Source organism: Bacillus rossius, chromosome 1 (assembly GCF_032445375.1).
Source record: "Bacillus rossius redtenbacheri isolate Brsri chromosome 1, Brsri_v3, whole genome shotgun sequence".
Lineage (NCBI taxonomy): Eukaryota > Metazoa > Arthropoda > Insecta > Phasmatodea > Bacillidae > Bacillus > Bacillus rossius.
Window position 1 is genome coordinate 351,225,085 of NC_086330.1, and position 26,582 is coordinate 351,251,666.

Genomic DNA, 26,582 nt, shown 5'->3' on the forward strand with positions numbered 1-26,582 from the left:
CGATTTAAAAACTACTAAAGATATCCGAGTGGGGTATGTTTACGAAAAGAATTAAAGAGTTCGCTGAGGCCCGAAAAGTACTTTTAATTTTGGATCATGTTTTTAAACTGTATTTCTAGAAGAGTTAAAATGGCTAAAACGCATGTTTTCAGAGTAATTTTTAGGCGTAAAACAACCAGTACAGATTATTAAAAGCACTTAACCCTCCGTCAGGCGCAATGTCGGGAGTCGCGAGTTTGGTCGCAATGTGCCCAGTAGGCACACATTAAAAAAAATAATAAATTGCTGTGAAAAAAATGTTTTTATTTTACAAAACTGTTTCTGTACATATTTAGAATGCGTATACGCGTATTTGCCAAGTCTTGGATGTAAAATAAGTTGGCCATAATAACAAATTTAATCAACAACCATAAATTGATAAACATTTATTTTATTTTATTTTATTATTTCTGAACTACATTCTTTGCTGTGTAAACGTAGTTGGAAGATATAAAAAAGACATATATTACACAAAAAAATTATAATACATTTTTTAAAAAGGTTTTGGCTTTCTACACATCTGCAAAGATGACACCTAAAATTTACAGGATTCAGTTCCTAAATAAATCTATATAATGTTGTCTTGCATATATAATAATTTTTTAACGTTTTATTTCATTATGAAGCACTACTAGAAAACATAATACATTTATGTAACACTAGAAAACAACGGATCACTTAACTTACATATTTTAGCTTCTAATTTAGCAGCAAATATAACAACCACAATCTACATATTTCAATTCCTAAAAACTCTCTTTTTCATGTTTTATGTTTTTGCTGTTTTTTCCTCTCACTTAAAAAAAATACAGGAAGACATAAGACATACATGGAAGAAAACAATTAATCACTTAATATTTGAGGCAGTTTTTGGCTGTTTATTTGTCACTAATGATGGCACCCAAATTTCACACATTTTAGTTCTAAAGTTGTCTTTCACTTTCAATGTTTTCATAATCATTTTATTCATCATAAAACACTAATGCATTACATAAGACTTATATTGCAATGAATAGGGATATGTATCACTTTTTTTTTACCAAATTATGCTTTTTATAGAGCAGAAAATCTTTACAATACATATTACCTGACAAAATCATTCTGTAAATTAAGCGAGTTAGGAAAACAAAAATATTCAGTCAATCATGAACCACCTATCATCTTAAGGCAATGATAGTTACTCACTGAGTGCTGAAAAACAAGTATCACATACATAATTTGCATGAGACAGACAAAGTGCCCGCTTACATTTTCTGCATTCGTACTTTGACAGTCTTCTTATTCCAGTTTCTGCGGTGCATGCAGAACATCGTCGTCGTTTCGATGATGATGATGTTGAAGGTGATGGATCAGGTTCATCATCTGGCAATGGTCGATATCTTTTTAGCCTTTGCTGTAAATCCAAGGGCATGCCAATCGTTTTTACACTCCTTCGACGAAGTTCGCCAATCACCAACTCATGTGACAGTTGTTTCAGAAAAATTCTTCTCCTCATTGCAGCAAGGCCATTACCAAGGTAAATAACTTGGGAATTGATGCCAGCTATGTTCAGCATAAAAAACAAAATGAGCATTGGCCATCTTTTGGTGTTTCTAGCCACATTGTACGTTGAGCACATCTGGTCAGCCGTATCTACACCACCCTTTGTTGAGTTGTAGAATGTTATTATTTCTGGTTTATTTTGTTCACCAGAATTTGGGTCTATTGCACTGTCATCATGAAGCGTTGAAACAAGAATGACGTATTTATGTGGTTTTGGAATATATGATACAATAGTCATTCCCTCACAAAATCCAAAAACACTGGTATGTGTTTTCCTCCCTTTTGTAGCGACGAAAGAAGGCGGGAGCTCTTTTTTATTTTTTTTCAAGGTACCAACATATGAGAGTTTCTTATCTTTCAGTTGGCGGACAAGAGTTAAGTCACTAAACCAATTATCTGACGTAATGTTGCGTCCACTACCAAACAAGGGTTCAGCCAATCTTGTCACTACATCAGCTGGCTTATAACTTTGCGCGAATTGCCCTTCCGGCTGCTTTCCTGGATAGATTTCCATATTATGGGTGTAAATCATTTTTGCATCAACTAGAGAAAAAACTTTCAAGCCATACTTATTTGGTTTGGAAGGTATATATTGTCTGAAAGGACATCGACCACGAAATCCTGGAAGCATTTCGTCAATTGTCACATTCTTCCCAAGAGAATAACTGCTCTTGCAATTCTTCACAAATTTTTCAAAAATCTCCCGAATCGGTGCAAGGCGATCTGTTGCTTTTCTCTGTAATCTAGTACTACGATCATCAAATCTTACACAACGAACTAGAGTTTTGAATCTTTTTATATTCATCACTATTCCAAATTTTTCGATGCCGTCACCATCAGTCCCCCACAATTCTTCCAAACTCTGCCGATTCCCTCGATAAGCTCCTGCTAAGTACACGAGTCCAAAGAAAGCCCTCATTTCTATTATGTCTGTTGTTTTTATATCTCTTTCTCTCGAAAATGATTCTGTAATGCTTTCAATGTGCTGATTGGTGAATCTGACAATATCATCTAACATGTCATCAGAAAAGAAGTTGTCCCAACAATCAACAGCAGATTTTGCGTTTCTGGCATCCCCTATTACTCCAGGCAGTCTAGTAACAATGTTGTGTGGTGGCCTTCGCACTTGTCTCTTAGGAGGAGTACTTCTCCACTTTGTCTGATTGTCTTTCCCCCAAAAGAAATTAGTACCTTCGTCATCTTCTTCATCACTGCTACCCTCATCTTCATTCTCCTGCTCACTTTCCGAGTCAGAATCGCGTTCTTCCTCCCCATCTTCAGATGCAATGTCACTTTTTTCGCCAAAATCTTCATTACTTTCATCATCATCCTCCAGCAAATAGTCCGTAATTTCTTTCCAATGATCAGGGTTATTCAAATCATAGAATTTTAGTGACATTTTTCATGAAAACCTGCCACAAAATAAAATGTATATCATATGTGGGCGCAATGTGTCTGACAAACACAGGGCAAAAACATGCATGTAATAAACATAACAAACACTAAATTTCAGTGCAATATCTTATAAAATGTACAAAATCATCAATTTACTATATATAATTGAAAAGTACACACTTCACAAATTATGATGAGTTCGGGCGTAATGTGCTTCTCAGGCCACTTTGCCACATGCGAGCATAATATTTGGTTTAACACTAACTCACATATACACACTGAAAGAACAATGAAAAATATACAGCTACTGAGGAGCACAACCCACACTGCCATCTATTGGCATCTAAACGAACTAAAACATATGACCTGTGCCTGTCAGATCAGTTGCGCCCGACGGAGGGTTAAGGGACTTGCATTACACCTTTATCTTCATTTATCGGCCATATAATGTTGCGGTCACCGCTAAAATTTCACAGTTAGTCTATCCTGAGACGACGAGAAGACTGCGCGTCAGTTCAGAGCCTTGCGCTTAGAGGCGACACCGCGCTAGAAATACCATCGAGCGTCGCACTTATCATCCCGCCTCACTCACACACATACACCCCTGACGAAGCGGGCGGGCCCCTTAAGACATCCAAACAACACACGCTGTCCGAGAATAATTTCCGATCAATTGAATCGTTTAGTGCAAAAACCCGTCATGTAATATAATTTCAAAAATTTCTTATGTACATATGGGTAATATAAAAATATTTATTTCGCAATAACAAACATTCATTTAATGGTTACTTCCAGCAACCAAATTGTATAAAACATTGAAATAAATTTATAGTTAATACAATGTATTTTTTTTTATTATCTCAAAACTACATTTTTGGTTTTTAACGGGTTTTTGCACTAAACGATTCAATTACGGTAAAGTACTGGCAGAAACCTATACAGATTTCTTCGTGCAACAATGCCAGTTTTAACGGGTGCGCGACGGGCGGCCATTGAAGCGACGAGATCGCGACGCGATTTGACACGGAGAGAGTAAAATAATTTTCTAATCAAATCACGTTCGAACAATGACGTCAATACGAAAAGATAAAAAAAAATTCGCGTCGCGGGAACGTAGTTACTGAATAGAGAGTCAGGACGTTGTTTGCCGACTATGGTTAAACTGGAGTACAGATACTCGTACACAGTCATTCAGGTATTTCCGAGGTTTGCCACGCGGTTAAATACCACATATTCACATAAATCACGCGATATCGTGCTGTCGCATCGCGTCTATCGCGCTATTGTGATCCCATCACTGTCAAAAAACATTTCTTTCGCACGTTTCTGTAACTTTTTCGACTGTTTGTAATTATTCATAGCCAGTCTACAGAATAAAATATTGCAGTGTTTAATTTTACGTTCAATGAATACAAAGCAAGCGAAAGAAATGAAGAAATATCAGTCCAGGGCAAGGGCGTATCCAAGATAGCGGGGAGAAAGGAAAAAAAAAATAAAAAAACCGGGGGGGGGGGGGGCGGGGGGGAAGGAAAGAAGAAGAAGTATACTAAAAACTTTTGGTATTTCAACAATTTTGAATTAAACTGATTACGAAATAGTGACACCGCGTCATGTGTGACGACGTTCTTTTCTTATTGGTTATTACTGTATTGCATAGGTTGAATTGAATTTAAAAAAAAATCCTTAAATTTCTGTTTTCAGCTGGATAAAGCCCCTCTTTGGTATAGGGTGAAGACAAAAAAAAAGAGCTAGAGAAAGATCAACTATGCACGAAATGAAATCAGGGAATTCCATCGCAAACCTCCGTGGTGTTTACCAAAACACGAGAGTCGAGATACGGAACGCTGATTGCCTCCTTTTCCTTTGTTTCTGTGCACAACCTGGGCGCTCCTCCAAGGACGGCACAAGCGTCTCCAGACCCCGTCGAGCCGGCCACATTCCACGGCGTCCCCTCGTCCGGAAATTACCTCCACGGCTATAATGGTCTCGCATCCTTTTCCAAACCCTCCCCCCTGCGGTCGAGAATAAATAAATTAAAAAAAAAAAGACACAGGGAAAAAAAAATGAACTGTTCACGGTCACGATACACTATTCCCATGGCGGTTGGGAGGGATGCTGACGTGACTGCATCCTTCTTCGTGTCTCGTGAACACCCTTCGGGTTCTGCTCGCTAGAGACATCCACGGAGAGGTTCGAGCTATATAGGGTGTCCCACGTTTCAATGGCAGCACAGAGTAAATGGCGGACACTTTTTGCCAGATTGACGCTACCCGGGTTCTTGACATTAAACATCTGGTTTTGTATATCATCTTTAATTATATAATAAGTATTTTTTTGACGTGACAACGTCTAATAAATCGATGACCGCCGGCTGCACGCACGAAAAAGGATGACTCATTGTCCCGTTACGCTCATTGTACGCTTGCGCCGCATCTATCTCTCTTCCACTCGATTGGAACAACCATCGATTTGACTTTTCCGAGGCACATTAAACTTGAAACACTCCCATTCGTTTCCTACTTTTCCTATCATCGTCCTATCCTTAACAAAATAACACAGATTGGAAGAAGTTAAATAGCAAACATGTATAAAAGTAATAGTTAAAATAATCTCTTCGTTAAAGAAATAAACATATTTGAATTAATGAGTGCAAATAAAAGTTAATTTATCAATTATTAAATTGTAGATTTCATTTCACTCGTTCTTTGTATCCATACAAAATAGTGATAATTGAATAAAAATGATTCAATTTTATTCATAAAAGTATGCAATCATTTCATCAATGTTTTGTTATGACTTTGTCACGTTAAACTATCGTCCGTAAACCGACTTTACAGACTGCCACTTTTTTTTTTAATTCTAGTATGTGTTGATTTTTTTTAAAGACCATAAATTAGTGTATATTGACATTATTACATTTCGTCATTATGGAAAAAAATTTCAATGCTAAACATAAATTATTATTTCACAGGAGACATTTATTTGTAGCAGTCGGTCACTGTTAATAAAAAAAGAGCATTCCATACAATTCTGTCAGTAAAAAAGTTTTAATTTTAAATGCTATACAAAAGTTTGATGACACAAACAGATGGAACCAAGATGGCGCCTTTCAATTACGACTCCTTAGAAATATTTTATATATATATATATATATATATATATATAATCAGACGATTCTCTTAATAGTACAACTGGAAAATTTATTTCCCAATTTCTTATTCCAAATTTTACTTTACACAATAAAATGTTATATAGATACTTTTTAAATAATTTTTATTAATTTACAAAGTTATGTCTGAAATTTTTTTCCCTACATGGTATAAATCTGGCAACAGCACGCGGAAATTGGGACAGCGCTAATGGCAAATAACGTGTATTGGAAAGAGAAAGTAAATGTTCACTTAAAGGCACACTACAATTGAAGGCTGAGAAGCGCTATGGATGAAAGAACATAAAGAATATCCCAGAACTCAAAGTCACGCCGAAAACAGGCCAATTAATTACTGTTCTGAATTGTGTCATGTACTTTTCGTGAAAAAAGATTTTCAGACCAGCTCTGTGTACTAAAACCTTGCATCATTGTGTTTCGTGGTTGGCTGGGTTTATTTCAGGTGCATGTCTATTGTCAGCGCACCAATCATAGCCGTCCAGTGCGGGAGCAAACGTGTCCTGAATGGTCCGACCATATAGGGCGATGGCTTCTCTTGCAGACGGCTTCGGGCCTACCTCATTGCAGTCTATAATGTGCGATTTATTATCTAGCGAAATATACATGCCTCTAGTTATGAATTAAGAATTAATTAATTAATGTCGTATTTTTGAGTTGTAGGCTCATTTTTAGTTTTAAAATCCCCACCCTGCACCAAATTACATTTTAGGTACAGTTAATACAAAAATTTTGACACGCAATCATGGCTAACCCTACTACTGATTAAAAAAATTAAATTAAATAAATCATGCTAAACTTTTGAGGGAAAAAATTCCCCTCATAAGTATGGTATGTGTGATTTTCTTTTGAATCGTTATCAATAGTAGGATTGTCCACGATTGCGTGACAAAAATTTCTAGTCACAGTAACTAATAATTAATCTGGTGCAGGGTTGATACGTTCGGTAACTTTTAAACACCTCTTACGCACCTTGACTTTCGAATCACCCTGTAGTAATCTGCGCATCTCGACGGCGCAGCTATAGAGACCAGTTCCGAGGAAATTAGGTTCTTCGACCCCGGTGCGAGCGGGTTGCGGAACCACCAACCCCCCCCCCCCCCCTCACCATCCCGCGTGCAGAACAAATTACCTTTCCAATCCGCTGCTGAGCCTCAGGGTTGTTAGACGTACCGTCACTATGGTACATGTAACCCTCCCCCCTCCTAATTGAGTCTTATGTACCACATGTCATTCGATGACAAGAATATCAATATCAATATTTCAACTTCCACCAAAACCAGAGAATATTTTTTTAAAAAAAAACTGAGAAATGGTACGAATTCTAGACATGTACGAAAATACTTATTTTTTTTACACAACGTTATTTCTTTGTACATCGCTTACGCTGTAGAGACTGCGTCATAATAAACATATTAACGTCCAGTGGCGGATACTGGGTACGGATAAGGGGGTACATCCATCTTGAAGTAATGAAAAAGTATGCAAAATCTCGGCGAAGAATGCAGAATGATATTTCGAGTGATGCAAGGTGACCTGAAATCACAAAGGAATGTTGAGAACGATAATGTAACTGTCCTAACTCCGTTTTTTTTTTTGGTTGTAAATTTTTGTCACAATTTTTTTTTCAAATCCCATCCCAAAATAAATTATTGTATGCGCGTGTTTAAGTCGACATAACACTTTTTTTTCACATGAGCCAAAAGGTTCCGGCCCAGAATGTTATGACATCATCGTCAATCAAGGTACGATGCTTTTATTCCAACTGCGCAGTTAATATTCGTCTGGCGTTCTGGGTTTATACGTTTTAAACTACAAAATTGTTTCCTTCCGAGACATGGCGTAACAATAAACAATAAACAATAAACATCCGCACGGGAATAAAGTAGTTGCAAATCCTTCCCCCCTCCCCACTCCCGGACAATAAATTGAATCTACTGTGAAATCAACATGAAAGTCTTCGTTTTTCGTACAAAAATACCTGTTCACTGACCTTTTATTATATATAAAAAAATCTGCTAATTCGAATACGGTCAGGGCCATCGAGTGACAAGGTCAATGACGGTGAAGAGGGGGGGGATCAATATCCCCAGGGGTACCCCAAATTGAGTTTCGTCATTATTTTATTTACTTTTCAATACCTGAGTTTACCCTGACTGGGACGAAAATTAAAATTTTATTGGAAACAAATTCACAGTAAAATTATACAAGTAATGCGATACGAAAAAATCACGTTTACAGTTATGGCCACAGTCTCCATTGTGGAGTTTGAAAATTTTAAAAATATGGGGGTTGGGGAGGGGGGGGGGGTAGTGAACAAAAATAATTTCTCCCAGACTCTCTGTTTCTATCGATGGCCCTGAAGACGGCTCACCTTTTTTGACGTAACAACGTCTAATAAATCGATGAACGCCTGCTACACGCACGAAAAAGGAAGACTCACTGTCCCGTTACGCACATTGAAACGTTACCCTGTGTCCCGTTATGTTCATTGTACGCTTGCGCCGCATCTATCTCTCTTCCACTCGATTGGAACAACCATCGGTTAGACTTTTTCGAGGCACATTAAACTTGAAACACTCCATTCGTTTCCTACTTCTCCTATCATCGTCCTATCCTTAACAGAATAACACAGATTGGAAGAAGTTAAATAGCAAACATGTATAAAAGTTATAGTTAAAATAATCTCTTCGTTAAAGTAATAAACATATTTGAATTAATGAGTGCAAATAAAAGTAAATTTCTCAATTAAATTGTAGATTTCATTATACTCCTCCTTTGTATCCATACAAAATAGTGATAATTCAATAAAAATGATTCAATTTTATTCATAAAACTATGCAATCATTTCAACAATGTTTTGTTATGACGTTGTCACGTTAAACTATCGTCCGTAAACCGACTTTACAGTCAACCATTTTTTTTTTTTTTTTTTTTTTTTTTTAAATATAAACGAGCGATTGTATCGTATCGGTGTGCCGTTCGTTATTCCGGATGCATCGTACGTACCACGGGCGGGACGCCGACGACCTTACGTATTCAGCCAAGCGGCGCGGAACGGGTTTCCGCGGGCCGGAGCGAGGTTTTTCCGCCATAAATCGTCTCTCCTGCGGCACGCCCTCGTAAGTCCCCGCCCACCGGCGAGAAAGCCGCGGTTCAAGGAATCCACTCTCCTCGTTACCAGACGACAGGCAACGCCGCGCGCAGCTCGTTATCGCAGTCAGCCGCCCCGTCAATAGCTTCCTTTCCGTAATCTAAGTCAGCGGTTCCCAAAAAGGTGTTTTTTGGCAGGGTCTCGCAGCGGTTCCGCGAATGGCATACAAAGCAGGCACGATTATTACTGTCAAATAACTTTCTTTGAAGGAGTTGGGATTTCCGCCAAAAAGAAAAAGTCGATGATAGGGTCCCCTGGCCGGAAAATAAAAAAAAATTGGGAACCGCTGGTCTAAGCACACTTGCTGGCTGCCAGCCCGAAGGGGCGATTAATCAAGTCGGCCGCCGCCAGGGGCGCATGCGCCGCCGGTACCAATCCAGACACGCACAAACATGAATGCGGGCCGCAAGGCCCAAGCGCCCAACCCCAGCAAGGTTGAAACTTTCTGCCCCCTGACAAACTCTTCTCCTTCCTGGACCACTCTCCTTGTCCTGTACCTGAACCTGCCTGATTTAATGCTTGCAATAGTTTATAACCCCGCATGAATGTGACCAGGGTTTTTCACTTTTGTCCATACAGATTTTTACCTGGACCCAACTTAACTGGTTAGAATCTAGAGTTTAAGGAAGGGGATTTAATCATGGCATCAATCGCTGCCGTGGCTGGCCAATCCCCCAAACGAAGCAAATTATGCACGATACGTTTTATGCATGGGTTAAACCTAGCATTATTAGGCGTAGAGGCTTCGGTCTGATACGCAATTAAGTCTTTCTTAACTCAGAAAAAAAATAGAAACAAAATACTAAAAGACACTTATTTTGGTTTAGGTCAATCCCCATTTTCTCGGATCCATACCTCGAATACACCCCTCGAACTAAATCTAGCTCTAAAGGGTAAAAAATAAAATAATCCACATAAATATAAAATACATTAACTACAGTGTTAAAAGAACTAAAGGCTTTAAATATTATTTGCATGAAATAAGTTTCCATAGCGTTAATTTTTATGTAACGAATAGGTACGAAGAAAAACATGTAATAAACTTCATAGTAGTCGGTGTTGAATTTTTTAATTTATTACATTTCCTCCGACATTTTCTTGGAATCTTCTCTCTCGAATATCAATTTCCCCCCCCCCCCCCCCTTCAAATACTCAAGATTCTTTAGTACTCGAGAGTTCGAGTATTCCTATTGGCCCATCTCAGAAAAAAAAAAGTATGGAAATGCTGGCAATACTGAGCCGCGCAACTTAATATTTATTTTATCATTCCAACAAACTGAAAAATGTCCTTAAAAATAATTCAATAAGCTGCAAGCATGGCTACTAAAATTTATACAACTGCTTTTCACTCAGTTCGGGAAGAATGAAAACTGCGACGAAACTAAAAAAAAGTACAGCACAGGAGCGGGCAGAAACTCCGGACCAGGAAGTTGTTTCCACAGCAGTGGATCAGGTGTGGAAACGTAACTGTTGAAAACACTGTTTGTTATCTCGAGGGCGCTTCTATAATCCGCTGTGGCAATGAGGAAGCTAAGAGCTCTTGTGTAATCGCCTGAATAGTGGACGGTGTTAGAATATTTACGAGCGCACGATCACCAGTTGCTGGAACTGGTTAACTTCTTTTTTACGTAAATTAATTTTCGTTATGAGGGTGAGATAATAATCAAAAGGACTTTACAAATTTTAATAGTTTTATGTCCTAACAAAATGTTATCATTTAGTATTGAAAGTTTCCCTTAAGCAGTGATTACACACTACGCGAGTAACAAAGATCAAAACATAGCACCTATCAACGGTATTATTACAGCGGTGACCCATCCCCAAAACATTCATTCAAACACTGAACGCCAATGACTTCCCAGGGTAACCTACGTGTAGCAACCTAACGTTATTACTCCAGGAATCCCATAAAATTATATGGGACGCTTTATTGAAGGCAAATTTTGAAAATCGAAGGATATAAAATTATTGTTATGGTCCAACATCTTTGAAACCAAGATGGCGCTTTTCGGTTTCTATCTCTCCCCTATGTGTTTTTTAAGTTTATTGCTTAGAGTCTCTTTTGTAGAATGTTTAAATTTTCTTTAATGAAATGGATATAAGATGACCATATCTCAATGTTACTCTTCCAATAAAAATTATGTCACTGTTAAAAACATTCCCTGCAAAACTATTCACGTGCTTATTTATAAAAAAAAATATATGAAAGGGTTGCCCTTTCGCGTTCAATCAACGCAAAGGCGGACAACGCTTCAAATCTTGGAGGATAGCGTGTGCATGTAAATATCTCCCCGTGAAATGGCAAATCCAAATTTTAGAAAAAATTGTAGAAGCATCAAAAAAAATTTTCAATATGCTACATTTCTGACACATTTAAAAATTCATTATCAAAGCTATGAAGTAGCTTATTTGTTGTTCGTTCTCTCTATGGTGTTTTATTGTGAGGGGTTTTTGATGAAGAAAGAAGAGGGGAGGGGAGGGGAGGGGAGAGGGATCGCCCCCATCACCTCTCATAGGACCGCCACTGAATCAACGCCTCGGTGCTTTCGCTGTCCCAAACAAAGTTTCCGTGAGCAAATGGAATCTGCTAAGGGCCGGTTTCACCAAGCGAAATTATCTCGATAAAGTAATGAATTATCCAGATTAACTGAATATCCCGTTTCACCACACCGAATATCTCGATCTTTTAGTGTTATCGAGATAAAATATTTTAACCACCGATTTTCGTGGTTAAAGTCTTATTATCGAGATAATATTGTAAAACGAAGTGACGAGAGGAGATTTTAAAAATTGTAATGGCTCGAGGCATGTACAATTTGATTTTTGAAGATGAAAGTGATGAAGAAGATGCCATTGTTCGTCGGCCACGATGGATGCGAGATAGAAGCGATTATTTTTAAATGTATGATGAAGAAGACTTTAAAATACATTTTCGCCTTTCAAAACAGTCGACTATGTTTGTTTTGGAACTTATAGAAAATCAACTACAGTTTCCCGAAAAGTAAGTTTATATTAATATTATTTCCTAATGTTAATTGTTTCTGTAGAATAATAAATATGTATATGAAATCATAGACAAGTAAAATAAAACTCATTTATACGAACATTACATTACAACCTTCAAAATACTTTTTTCGTCTTTCACAGGAATATGTCAGTGTCGCCAATGAACCAACTGCTGGCTACACTTCGATTTTATGCTACAGGCTGTAACCAGCTAACCATTGGGGATTATGCTGGCTTTAGTAAACCCACAGCTCACCGAATAATACATAGGGTTAGCTCCGCAATTGCATCTCTTCGACCGCAGTTCATTAAATTCCCAGAGACGATGGAAGAACTGAATTTAGCACAAAGGGATTTCTATGCAATTGCTAAATTTCCCAGGGCTATTGGTGCTATGGATTGCACTCATGTAAAAATCCAGTCACCAGGTTGGTTTAAACACTGATTTTATGCTACCTTTTTATTAAACATTGCAATCCACATACAAGCTTGTTTTATGTTTGTTGCAGGTGGAAACAATGCAGAATTCTACCGTAACCGAAAAGGTTACTTCTCTGTGAATGTGCAAGTAATTTGTAATACAAAATTGGAAATTACAGATATTGTTGCACGATGGCCTGGTTCCTCACATGATAGTACCATATTCAACAATAGCAACAGAAGGGCATGTTTTGAGAGAGGGGAGTATGGTGATTCTGTACTACTTGTTGATGCGGGCTATGCTTGTAGGTCATATCTAATGCCTCCATTAGATAATCCCAGAAGTCCACAGGAACACCTATTTAATGAGTCGCAAATTAGGTCAAGAAATCCTGTAGAGCGAACATTCGGTTGCTGGAAGCGACGTTTCCCAGTCTTATCTTTAGGATTGAGAGTGTCATTAGAACATTCGTTTGCCATCATTGTAGCGACTGGGGTGCTGCATAATATCCTGCGACAAACTGGGGAAGAACTCCCTCCAGACGACCCTAACCTCAATCTCCACCTCCCTTGGCAACAGTTGCTTGAGGAAGGAAATGTACAGCAGAACAACGAAAATGCAAACAGAAGGCCCAGATATGACAGTGTCAGGCATTTACTGATTGAAAACTATTTCAGGAGGTAAATGAAATTTACATATACCTATAATTAAATACCTATATATGTGTGTGTGTTGTAATACTTATTTAAGATACGATTATTTATCACTCTGTGTATTTTCAGTTTGTTGTAGGTCATACTGATCTATATGTCACACAGAGATGCCATCAACTTGAAGATTTGCTGGTGAAAATAACTACATATAGCAAGATGTATGGAATATTTTAATACATTTGCATTGTACAACTGCTTAGATCATACAAAATAATGTGACATAAGCGAACATGTATTATCTTTTATATAATTCTTAACATTTGTACTTGAAACTGTTTGTTAATAGGCACAATGAATATCACTTTGTAAATATACATGTAATATATAACAATTATGTCATGATAGTTGAGCAAATGTTTAATACATAAGAACAATTAAATTACTGCAAATGTTCTAGTTCTTTCTTTATTTTCAAGATTTGTAAAGATAAAAGTTCAGTTTGCAGCTTTTCCTGCTTTACTTTTTCTCGTTCTTGTTGTAACCGCAGTTCCCAGATTTCTTTCATAACTTCTTTTTCCTCGATTGCATGTTTTTTTGCAAGTTCAATTAGTTCGATTTTTGCTGCATTGACAGCACTTACTTCTTTCACTTTGGTGGCCGGGGTTGGTCGCCGCTTGCTAGTAAAGGGAGATTGCACTGAAGCATTTCCCCTACTGCTAGGAGGCATTGCCTTCCCACTACTTGCACTGCATGAATCAGTAGTATTGGTCTGCACTGTGTTTGTGATAGCCGAGTTGTTATTGGAGTGTCGAAGGGCAGAACACACAGGACTGCTGAGCATGGCTGGAGTATAATGCGTCCAGTCGCCATTTGGAAGAGTTACCTGTGGAAAAATTAAATTTGAACATTATGTGAGAGAAATAAAGTTAACACAGTGCATAGGCTATAGCTATACATGATTAATAAGCATAACTATGCACAGTGACACATCCATTAGGTTTTCTCAAAATAAAGTGTAGGCCTACTAACTGTCTCTGCCGTCTCCACGAAAGAAACATCCACTTCTGCTCCGACATCCAGTTGAATGCTGTCATCCTCATCAGTAGGCCTATTTGATGCATCAAATGGTAATATTATTGCATCTGAATCTGAATCGAAGGGATTCTTGGCACCATCGATAGTCGGTTTGATTAGGCTCTGCACTCTCTCACAAATGGGATCCTTACTAACTGTTTTTGAAGGACCTCCACCTGAAAAAATACAGAATTAATTTAGTTATGTGGTGTATATTTCATATCCACTGGTGGTATAGTGCGAAGTGTCTTCTTGACAGTGCAAAGGTTATAGTTCTGATTCCAACTCCACCCAAGATACCTCTTTAATATATTACAATTAATTCAAGTAACTAAAAAAATTGTTATTGCACATGTTTACAATTCGTAAAATTGCATTATGGATAAAAATGCATACAATATTTATTGCTGTACCTAAATATAATGTACCAGGATATACAGACAAAAAATATATTACCTGTTCCAGTTAATACTTGAACTCGTTGATCAGCAGAAGTCTTTCGCGTGTGCTTTTTGAGATTCTCCCACACCGCTTTTAAATTTTCTGCAGTCCTGTGATGTTCTCCAGACATACAATTGAAAGTATCTGCAAGTATTTGCCACTGCTTCATTTTTTGTTGCTGTGAAACACCATCTGTTTTTTTATTTTCAATGATATTGAAATGTTCAGTTACTAAATCTAAAAGAATGTATTTCTCCTGCTGCGATGTATTTTTATTTCTCTGCTTCTTTGACAAATTACAGCCTTGGCTCGCCATAATAGCCTACGAAATTTCTAGCCAAACTTTGATAACGAAAGGTGTTTACAAACAGAAAATCGCGATAATTTCAGAAGATCGAGTTAAACTTATCTCGATTTTCTCAGAGAAAGATAATATGTGGTGAAACACATATAACTTTATCGAGATAGAAATGGAAGATTAACTTTTTATCTCGATAACATCATCGGGATTTTCAACTCGACTGGTGAAACCGGCCCTAAGACGTCACGGTTTTGCCAGCTGAACCTTTTCTTGCTGCCCGAACACACGCGATTGTTAAACAGCTCCGACAAGCTCAGCACTCGTAAATTAACTTCAGGAACTTTATAACGAGAATATATGGGTACCTTGCACATGCAGTAGGTAGTCTTCCTTGATATCCGCATTACCGCATTAGGTTTTACGGAATTGGTCAATAAAGACGGTAGGCCATCACGGTAACAGTATCAGAGCCATCCCAGATACATTCCTTCAAGGACGATTGTGATTCGTATTGTAACCAATGTGATTGCACTGTTTAAAATTTTCACCTTCAATTTCTGAAGAACACTGGTTACACATTATCCAGGGATCTTCATAAATTTACGATCAATGAATTCACTGTCTTTGGACATGAAAACAAAAGATAATTCTCGGTATATTAACAAACCTTTCAGAAACATGTTAAGAATACTCTTATTATGTCCACGTATTAGTTTATCTTTGTTTAGAACAAAACATACAACAATGAAAACCAAAATACGGCGTGGTTTCTAAGAAGATTCTGTTATTTTATAATACGAAGAACTCTTCGTTTATTCGAGGTCTACGTTGAAAAGTTCGTAGATTTACTGTAGTTTCTAACAATGTAGATGGTTGCGGTGTGACACTGCTTTTTGTCCAGCTCATGGTGTGCACCATGCTCGCGGAACGCCCAGAATATTGGGTGAAGTTGTGTAAGCGGTTTTAAAGGACTGTATCTTATGGAAGTAGCGGTTTTTTAACGACCGAAATTCTTATTCCTCATAAGATGTGATCCAAGCACCATTTCCGCGATGTTTTGGTTGTTGCAAAATGACGTGGAATTTCCTGACATTTCGTAACTAAAAGACTGTTAAGTCACTTTTTGTGTGTGTTTTCCTTATTGAGTAGGTACCGAATTACTAAAACATACTACGCACACTTTGTGATGTGCAGTACCGGTAACTAAATATCTCGCATGTTTCGTTCGATTTTATTTCCGTTGAGGTGATTGATAAAAGTTTTGATGTTTATAATAATTGGTGGTACTATTTATTTCTCTGCAAAGAATGATTTAGAAAACAAAAATGAACTGCAATGCCTGCAGGAATGAGACTTCTTACTTAATCTGCTGTGTTATTGCAAAGTACAGCAACATGTATTTGTTACTCGGTACGCAATAAGGAAGGGGGAGGGAGTATTTATGAAAAGTGATTTGAGTTAGGAAATGTCAGGAAATGCCACGCTGCGACGTAGTTGAAATTAATTTTTACCTCAACATCGAAATTTTACACAGTCCAAAACATTGCGAAAATTTGTGACGGTTACAAAATGATTGTCATTGAATTTGTTGATAAACTTCACGGACCACCAACAGTAATCATTTAGGGTCTGGCTTCTTGACAGGTTGTCCTTTAAATGATTCATGGAATGGGGAATTTTGATTTAATACAATAAAATCCAAGAACGAAAATTCAGAAATAAAAATTAAAACATAAACCCACAGGCAGCAAGCAACTGTTTGAAACTGTTTTGTCATAGGAAACCTACTATGTTGGTTTGTGTTGTTGTCCATAATATTTGTTTATTCATCGTTGTGTTCATATATTTGCTGCGTTTTCCAGGTTTTGTTGTCTGCCTACATTTACTGTTGAAACTGTATCGTCGTTGTTAGCCCACTGTGCTGTTATTTTTTTTTTTCATGATTAAATTCCTTCAATGGAATTCTTACGCTGTCCGATATTTAAGTTTGTATGTGTTGGTCTGTGTTGTCCGTAATACCTGTTTAGGTTCATCATTGGGTTTACTCGCGGTTGGTGTCACCTCGGGTACCTTCGTCAACGCCCCGCTGTGCAGTCTTTCATCGTCCAATTCGATTACAGTACGTACGTGTACTTTAACAACCGTGAGATACAGGTTTCCGAACAAATGCATTCATCATCGTCCCACTTAACCTTTCGCCCCCTCCAGTCAACGACTGGAAAGCCAGTCGAATATACTTTTACTGACACGGAGACCTGGCCTACTTGACCTTAAAACCTCCGCTGACCCTTTGCAATGACGGCGACCTATTTACTACGCAGCATAAAAACATCACGCAGGATTTCACCAAAGATTCGACACAATCATTTCACAGTTGGATTTAAGTTTTACGAACATATGTTCGTAGAAAAAATATATAAAAGTTAACAATTTCTAAATTAAATAAGTTAACAAACTTGTGGATATTTTTTCGTTGTTTTTCACGAAAATAAAAAAAAATAATATGGCAAAACATTTCCCTCTAAATGTGTAGAAAATACGTTCTCAATTCAAAAAGCTATTATGCAGTCTGTATTTCTTCGATCTTCGAAGAGCGTGCATACACAATTCAGTTTTTTTTTTTTTTCATTAATTCAACCTATCTGGCATTGAAAGAACCAATTTTGCATTGTGTGAGATTTGATCTTATTACTTTTTATTTTCATTTCAGATGAGTATTATTTTTGAGGACATTTGCCCAAGTTTGGTAAGATGTATTTCTCCATAAATGTTAGAAACATTTATGTCCAGTTATTTTACAGTGGTCTAACTGTCAGGACTCCAAGGTGGTTGCTAAATTTTGCACAAGGTGAATGGAACAAATTATCTGCTAATTGTGAAAAGTCAGATAAATAGTTCATAATTAAAATTTTTGCTCGACTAACTGTGTCATGTTCACTCATTATACGTTGGGTAATGTATACAAATTTGCTTCTCTCGTCCCATTTGAAACTTTTTTTTCCATAAAGATCTTGAAATATGTAAACATTGGACATGTTCACGTGTTATTTTTGTTATTGGTACTTCATAAATCTGTGTTTATTTGCATCTTGAATATGTTAACTTGTCAATTTATATTGCCACAGTAAGTATTGAGTTTTTGTATTTGAGCGACCCAGTACTTAGCCAGACAAGTTTTATCTAAAACTTTCCATTTTGATTATTTATCTTTGGTTTTCGTTACTCTGCGTAGTTTTCTTGTTTGATTAAATATTACGTATTCAGCTATGCTACGCAGCAATCCACATGTCATTATATTCACCTACACCTTTGCTAAGCTCGCCAAGTAGGAATTTCCGAGTCTTCCATGGTTTCTGTTAGGATGGTTGTTCCTTGGCCAGCGAATGAAATTAAATTAGGCTTCGGACGTGGCAAGACGGTCTCCCGTGCGTGGGGCGGTCCCGATGGTCCAGGGACAGGAAATATGAGCGACGACCACTATTTAAACTAGATTTCATCTGGAGTCCAAGTGTAGGACGTCTGTATGCATTTTAATCATACTTAGGTAGTCGTCACGGTCCTAATATACAACCGCGTACTGCGTTGGTCGATGTTAAGTGCCTCAAGAATTCTTCAGACCTGAGACATTTCCCTGATGTCATCGTCGGTGAGACCTATCCTATTTTAGGAGTTTTCAGCCAATCCGAAAGAAGACCGCAGTTTTCAAGACTATAGCTTGGTCACCTAAGTCGAAGTGGTATAGTCACCTTCCTAGCTTCGTTCCAGATGTCCTGAATCAACGAGGGACAGGGCCAGAGGTCCTGAACTACAAGAATCTTCTGTTCTACTCCCTGAGCTAAGCAACCTAAAATTACTCTGAAATTGTGTGAAACCCACGAGGCAGATAGTCACTATAAAACCATATTGAGCTGTCCATCTGAATACGTACTTGGGTTATTTGGTAAACTAACATAGTTTGTAAAACTTTCAGTTATAGCAATTAAGTACTTAAACTATTAAGTACGAAACTTTTCCAAAACTTTTGCAAAGATTTTTTTAATGCATGCATATCATGTGTGTTAACTGCATTAAGAGTACATATAGCAAACGTAATTAAAAATAACATATTTCGTCTAAGTTTCAACTTTTTATTTATTGTTTTATGTTTACAAATTAGACCCATACAAATTAAAGATCTACTGAAATAACTAACAAGCGTTTATCATGTGAGTGTATTGCCTGTAGCCTCTTCGTCGGACACAACACACGCACAATTTCAGAATATTATAAATATAATATCAAGTGGTTTGAGGAAATATATTTCATTATATTTAATATATTATTTCCATTATATCATTCCTGTATTTCCATCACAGATAGCAAAAATAAATAAAAAATCACACAGAATGCCCCAGAACTCGACTTTAAGCAGAGAACTGTTTATGTGCCAATTAATTATAGTTTTGAATGAGTTAAAGGCATTTTTCAAAAGTTTTAAAATTCCAACCCTGCACCAAATCATGAGAAGCTGTGACCACAATTTTGCCACGCAATCATGAATAGCCTTAATATAACAATTCAAAATAAAAAAAATTTAAAAATCAAACATGGGAGGGAATTATTTACACAACTTATGCGGCAAAAAAAAAATTGACTATTCATACTGTAAAGAAAATTACTGCGCTAGTTAGAGAGTTATTTGAAAAGATGGCTCATTTAAACAAATAACTTACTAATATTGCCTATAAGGCTCCGTCTCACCAGCCACGTTTGTTATTTCATTTTCTTGTCATTACTATAATTAAGGGCTATTTTTGTAAATTAATTACGATAGCACTCTTGCATTTTGAGTTCCGTTTAAAATCTTCTCAATAAATGTTATTTCTGAAGTGAAACTGTTCTACTGAGGGGACAACAATTTTCGAGCGTTACGAAAATTCCGATCGCAGTCAGGTAGGTACGTGGTGGGAGAACCGGTACAGGAGGAGAATGCGTCGGCGGCGATGCCACTCCAACGCATGCGCTAGCGGTCTAATGGGGGATAGGTACGTAGCGTAGCATGACATAATGCTAGTTGTAACGGCCGGAAGAGAAGACGGCAAGGGGCGAGGTAGAAATGACGCAGCGGTGATGCTACGGAATTCTCGTAACGCTGCTTGTGTTTGTCTACTCCTCGGTTTTCGTAAACGGCTAACGATTGAAGCTGCCATAATAATTTCATTTTATTTAAAGAATCTACAATTTATTTATTCGTGTGGAAAAGAGTTATTGAATTGTGCAATTGAGTTTATAATTATCATTCATTTGGATGTGGATAGTTTGATCGAAAATGGAAATAATTCATCTGTATCTATACCTACCTAAAAAGCAAGAATTTTCACTTCTGTCGTGCGTGGACTCCGCGTGCACAATTTTTTAATTGTTATTATTTTAATGTAATCTAGTATCATTAAGTGTTCATAATAATCACGATCAGTGTTACCTTCTAAAGATCGAAAAAATAACGTTTGGTAAATAGCTGGTGGGTTAAGATTTGTGGCACAAACGAACAACCCGACTAACCTGTATTTTGTACGACCCTTAGTCCCTGGCACACTTCATTCCGAGGTTCCCGGAGGGGTGTGTGAGTAGAGAAGAGGAGGGGGAGGGGTGCAGGCTCCCCAGATGCCTGGCGGAGAACAAAAGGGGAAAATGGGGTAAAAGGGAAGAGGGGAGGAGGACTGTGGGCTGGAGAGGAGCGCAACAGCTGCCGTGTGATTCACGGGGATGGAATACGGGAGGGGCTAGTGAACGGGTACAGGAGAAAGGCAAGGGAAGAATTGGAAGTAGGAGGGGGAAGGGGTCGCACGGATTTTTTTTTCTGTTATTTTGTCCACAGGCTTCCTGTTCGTTGGCTTCGAGCCTGGAGACCCTGGGAGCAAGTCCCCCCCCCCCCCCCCCCCCCCCGCGTAGGCGTAGACGGAATGTGTTAAAGGCTGGGAACCAAAACACTACAGAAACAAATGCATGGCAGCAGCTTCATGCTTTCAAATGACCCAACGGCAATGTATGACCCTGCAATAACCTTACCAATGTTATAGATGCGAAAGTGTGTGTATGTATGTTTGTTACCACTATGTACTCACAATCAGCTCCTTAAACGGCTGAACGGGTTTTCATGAAAATTAAATTTTGTGTATAGTTAGTTTCGTTAGGTTCTGTAGTAGGACATAGGAAACTTTTCATCCCGAAAAAAAAAATGTATAGTTCATGTGAAATAGTAACATATAACATAACTTTGCAATTGCTGAACGGATTTTTTTTCTCGCATTTTAGCGTATTCTATAGGTGTATGTGCTGAAGCAACACGTCCTTAAAAATGTGAGTACCTACGATATTATTATAGCATATATTTTTTTTCGTTTGTGATATTTGGGAAAACAATTTATATATTTTTAAATAACTGATGTAACCAGTTTCGCACGGATATATAAAGATTTTTAAATGAGTATATTTTATTTTTAAAAAATCAACATTAAAATACTTATTTTTAAATTAGTGTCAGGTTCAAACTAATCTATTTTAAAATTTGGCCTTAAAATTGACACATTTATTCAACCAACACTATAATTTAAACAAACAGTAATATAATGTATTTTACTACAAGGCGACAAGTATTTTGCATTTCTATTAGGAAATTAGAATCACTGAACGTTTGTTTTCACAGTTAATTTGTATAAACATTTCTACTTTTATCGGATTGATGTGACGTCAGGTTTGTCACACAAAAATATTAGAACTGTCCTGCATTTGTATCAGACTGACGAACTACACAAATTATTCTGTGGTTCGCATGACGGGAAGGACTGCCTCGCGCTTAGAGGCGACACCGCGCCTGAAGTACCAGTAAGCGTCGCACTTACAATCCTGGCTCACACAACGCAAATACACCCCTGACTAGGCGGGCCCCTTAAGCCATCCATTCTCTGGCTCGTAAATGAGGGAGAGCACCTGGGTTCGATTCCCGACCAGACCACATTGATTTCAATTTTTCTGAAAATTCCTTGCCACACAGATTCTCGCCAATTCTTCACCCGACATCGCCGAATCGTGCTTCGTAACGACTTCCAGTCGGCGAGACGTAAAGAAAAAAAAAGTTTATGTAAACAATGTTATAATGGCGATCCTTCGTGCGCGGAAAACAATTTTGTTTACCATGATCTCCTCACCTACTTCCCCTGTAACCTTCAAACGTCATCTAATAAAATTAGACAGAATTTAATAATCAGCTCAATCTTTCAAGCGACGCGATAGTGAGTAGACAATAAGTGAATTTGTAACAGATATTTCCAAATTTAAAATTCGATGCACTTCTGTTATGAGCAAGGTGAGATCAGCCAACTCCTATTTAGTTACCTATCATTTCGCGATATTGGTTATTTCATTTTTTTTTATCATTATCTATTGTTATTTGAAGACCGACAATGTTCCCTATCGCGTATCCAGTTTATACTACAGATTATTATAATGCATATATTTAAAATCAAAAATATACCTGTACAGTTTCAAATCACAAACACATTCAACTGCTTACTTTATTTACGTTAAAATAAAATTGGATTTGTTGCACAGAACAATTGCTACCAGGAACAATGTTCCTCAAAGTTTTGTATATATAATTTCAAAATCAAAAATAATTTGGGAATTATACAGCTTTGCATAACAAACACAACTTCTTTGTTTTAATAATTTGTTATAAAATTGCACATGCCATAAGGAACAATTACCGTTTTTTAAGCTTGGATTTGAAACAATTTTACTTTGAATAACAGCTAATGGCAATGGGGAGGGGGGAGGCAACAAAATTATTCAACAACACATGCAAAAGAGCTATCGAAATAATTTTACAGGAAAATACCTCAATTAAATGGTAGTGACAAAGTGAAATGAACAACTCGATATGAATATCAATAAACCATAGGTAATAAATTAAAATTAAATTATGTATCCTGTATCTCTGATAGCCAACAACGAACTTACTTCGACTGCAGGTTCATCACAAGTTGATATATATATATATATATATATATATATATATATATATATATATATATATATATATATATATAATATAACTTTTGGTTTAAAGTGCCTCCCGAGATTGGTATAAGTCTTGAATTTGAAGCTCACCATTTTTATTGTGTAAATAATAAAGTACTTAGATGGAACACACAGTGTCTGGATTATGTTAAATCCCCCACGTATTTTGCCACTATTTCATTGACATAATTAAAGGTACTATTATGTAACAATCATATGTAGTAAATAAAGGCGTTACTCACCATTATTCCAAAAAAAAAAAGTTTTACTACAGCGGCAAAATGTGCGGTAGCAGTAGAAAATCATTCAGTTAAACATAATTCAGACGATCAATGTTCTATCATAAATACTATCTCTATTGTTGACAATAAAATTGTTGTTCAGCCCCATCTTCAAAGACAACTTTAGACCATAAGTCGTGTGTTATGTTTTCAGCTATTTTGCCGTTATGAACCGGCAGACCAAGTTTGTCAGTCCATTTCAAAATATATATAATGTTGCCGATCCAGATTCTAATTCCCAGTGGATTCAAGCCCGAATTATTCACGGGTAGGAAACGTGGCGGACGTTTGTATTTAGTTGTCCCATTCGCATACTGTCGTCTCTCACCCGTCTCTAACGAGCTCAATGACTACAGGACTTGAACCTTATTCATTCGCACATTTCGCTTCATTATTACTTAATTTGGAGTAACTGGAGTTGCTCGTTATTTTACAGCAAACACTTCTGATCAAATGTACAAAGCCGGGCCGTATATTAAATGCTATATAGGTGTGTGTGTGTGTGTGTGTGTGTGTTACTCCAAATTAAGTAATAATGAAGCAAAAAAAAAATATATATATACACCTATATAGCATTTAATATACATTATATATATACATATATAAATATAGTACTGAAAAAAAATCAATTTGTTACACCAACTGCGAGTAACTTTTGAAGATCACAAAAAAAAATATTTATTATCAACATTAATAGATTTAGATCCCAATTAGCCCCGTTAAGACGCATTACAGCAAATAAATATTTTAATATTTTTTCGCTGAGTATTACATACACAGAAGCAGTTTTCCATTTGTTCTACACATCCAAAACGTTTGTTTTAAAGTATTAAAGTAAACTCTGCAGTAGATCGGTTATTTTACCTGTCGAATTCCCGGCAGTTTATTAAAATGTAGTAATTTTAAAATATTTCTGTTTCTCTTTAATTGTTATTATATTTCACGCGTGACATTTTTACATATATATGTATATACACACACACACACTAATGTCACATGCCGAACACTGCAAAAGTTTATAATTTTAATTATGTGCATATAAATGTACTGTTATCGAACAAGAGTTTTTCATTTAACATTTGTAGTACTAATGCATTGTTCGAAAAATGGCTCGATAAATAATGTAAGTTGTTTCAAATTTGACAGTTCTCAAACGTAATAGGTACTTACCAATGGTCTACGAATACTTTTCCCACTGTTGGTTCTGTCAACAGTGTTTGTAAACAACTTCATGTGATTTCCAGTGTTATTAAACAACATCGTACTTTGCTTTGCAAATGGTTGGAAAATGGATAACACTAATTTTGAGAACTGTCAAATTTGAGACAAGTTAGCCTACAACACAGACTTTAGCTCTTGTTTTTTTTTTTTACCTTGAACTCTTGTAATGTAAACAAGTGTGGCCTGTCCTCGGGATGTATCACACTGACTTAAAAATACAAAACAGAAAACCACGTCTGCAATGTCAACGAGCGTACATGAACGTAATTTTACGAGACAACATAACACGCGTCAGCACGCTCGACAAAAAAAAAAATAATACGCCGCCTGTTTTGTAAACAAACCGTTACGCGCGCGCCAACTCCAAACATTCGACTGAGTCTGCTGATGTCTGGCCGCACCAGTCACGCTGCCAAAGCCACGCAACATCTCGACCAATGGCGTCGCGAGAACCCTCTCCCCTCCGCCGGAGCTATCGGCCTTTCTCACTTTCCACCGGCGCGATGTGAGGAATGCCACGCTAAAAACACCAAGCGACATTTCGCCGAGTGTTTTAACTACTCATTTTTTTAGTGAGGAACTTAAGTTCGCGTTCTTAAGAAAGGTTACACGTAAAAACGTTTTCGAAAATGCTGAAGTTAAGGTAAAAGAAAATTATCAGCTTAGTCAGAGAAATTATTGTTACTCTTGATAATAAACACATGAATTTCACCGTTAAATCATGAAATTCAACTCATATCACACAGATTATGTTTCTTAAAAGATAACCACTAAATGCTGTATTTAAAAATCTACTAACTTAAAATTTGCTTTACAATTTTAATCAAGAAAATTTCTTACGGTAACTTAACAACAAGCTGTAATGTCAAAAATATATTTAATTCTGTCAGGGGACAGAATTTATATTGTCTGCACGTCTGGAATGTTAACTACAAGCTTTTCATGCTCTTATCCATTATAATAAAATTCTGTTTAGAATTAATACACTCAGCTCAAAACAATATCAAGCTTCAAGCAATCATCACAAGGCGGCCGTTACGAAGATCGTCTGAATACCGTTCTTCCGTTGTGTGCACTGAAATAGAATTTTATGTGGCATAGCCGCGGCTTATTTTATAGCCGGCGAGTACATGCTAAATTAAGACAGTGACTAAGAACGTCTCCGTCTTTGATTGATTGATTAATTGATTGACTTGCGATTGGGTTTCCGCCCGATGGCAAGAAGTCCCCCCCCCCCCCCCTCAATTCATCCAATTTCAGAATCCTCTGCCTGAAATCCTTTCCTCTTCTCACACCCAGTATCTTTCCCTCAATCCTGTTCCAATCCCGCCCTGACCGTACAATAGAGCTGTAGCAAACCGTATGTATTCGTTACTGAGTAACGGGTGCGGCATCTAGTAACGAGTAACGAAACGTTACACACGAATGCATTTCGTTACTCGCATCTTTCGTATGTTTCACGCATGCGCGCGCGTATTCGTTACAAAGAACGATGTTTGTTTATTAATAAAAGTATAATTTGGAAATTCGTCGTCCAAGTTTTTTACTGTTTATTAAAGGTATTGTGTGTGTAGACAAAGTTTTAGATTCGAACAGAAACAACGTAAGAAAGTATTTTTTACAAATTATAAATATGTATGTTTTTGTTTTTTATAATCGCGTATTTTCACGTTTTATGTTCTTATCTTAAAATATATATTATAATAAAGCCGCTCTAATGAGAGTTTATTGTTTCTGCTGTTAATTATCAAATATTTTTAATTGTTTATATTCGATTTATTTTTATTTACGCGACGTCATACTGTACGCGTACGAAATACGACTCGATTC

General features: G+C 37.1%; 2 protein-coding genes across 2 annotated transcripts in view; both read right to left on the bottom strand.

The window, feature by feature from the left end:
• The window catches only part of LOC134528222 (insulin receptor-like), a 119,660-nt gene extending 94,500 nt beyond the window's left edge, over positions 1–25,160 (bottom strand). The window contains exon 1 of the mRNA XM_063361640.1: positions 24,905–25,160. The gene's annotated coding sequence lies outside the window, so the exon portion shown is untranslated. The remainder of the gene's footprint in view (positions 1–24,904) is intronic.
• Positions 13,386–17,570, bottom strand: LOC134528220 (myb/SANT-like DNA-binding domain-containing protein 3). The gene is made up of 3 exons (XM_063361639.1): positions 14,907–17,570; positions 14,406–14,626; positions 13,386–14,259 (listed from the first exon to the last, which is right to left on the bottom strand). The coding sequence occupies exons 1-3, from the start codon at positions 15,205–15,207 to the stop codon at positions 13,816–13,818; spliced, it is 966 nt and encodes a 321-aa protein (XP_063217709.1). The 5' UTR covers positions 15,208–17,570; the 3' UTR covers positions 13,386–13,815.
• Positions 25,161–26,582: the final 1,422 nt, after the last annotated feature.

Coding starts and splice junctions, on each gene's coding strand:
- LOC134528220 (XM_063361639.1), bottom strand. CDS start 15,207: ATGGCGAGCCAAGGCTGTAATTTGTCAAAGAAGCAGAGAAATAAAAAT. Junction 14,627..14,906: donor TCAAGTATTAACTGGAACAG/GTAATATATTTT, acceptor GTATTTTTTCAG/GTGGAGGTCCTTCAAAAACA. Junction 14,260..14,405: donor TCGTGGAGACGGCAGAGACA/GTTAGTAGGCCT, acceptor ATTTTTCCACAG/GTAACTCTTCCAAATGGCGA.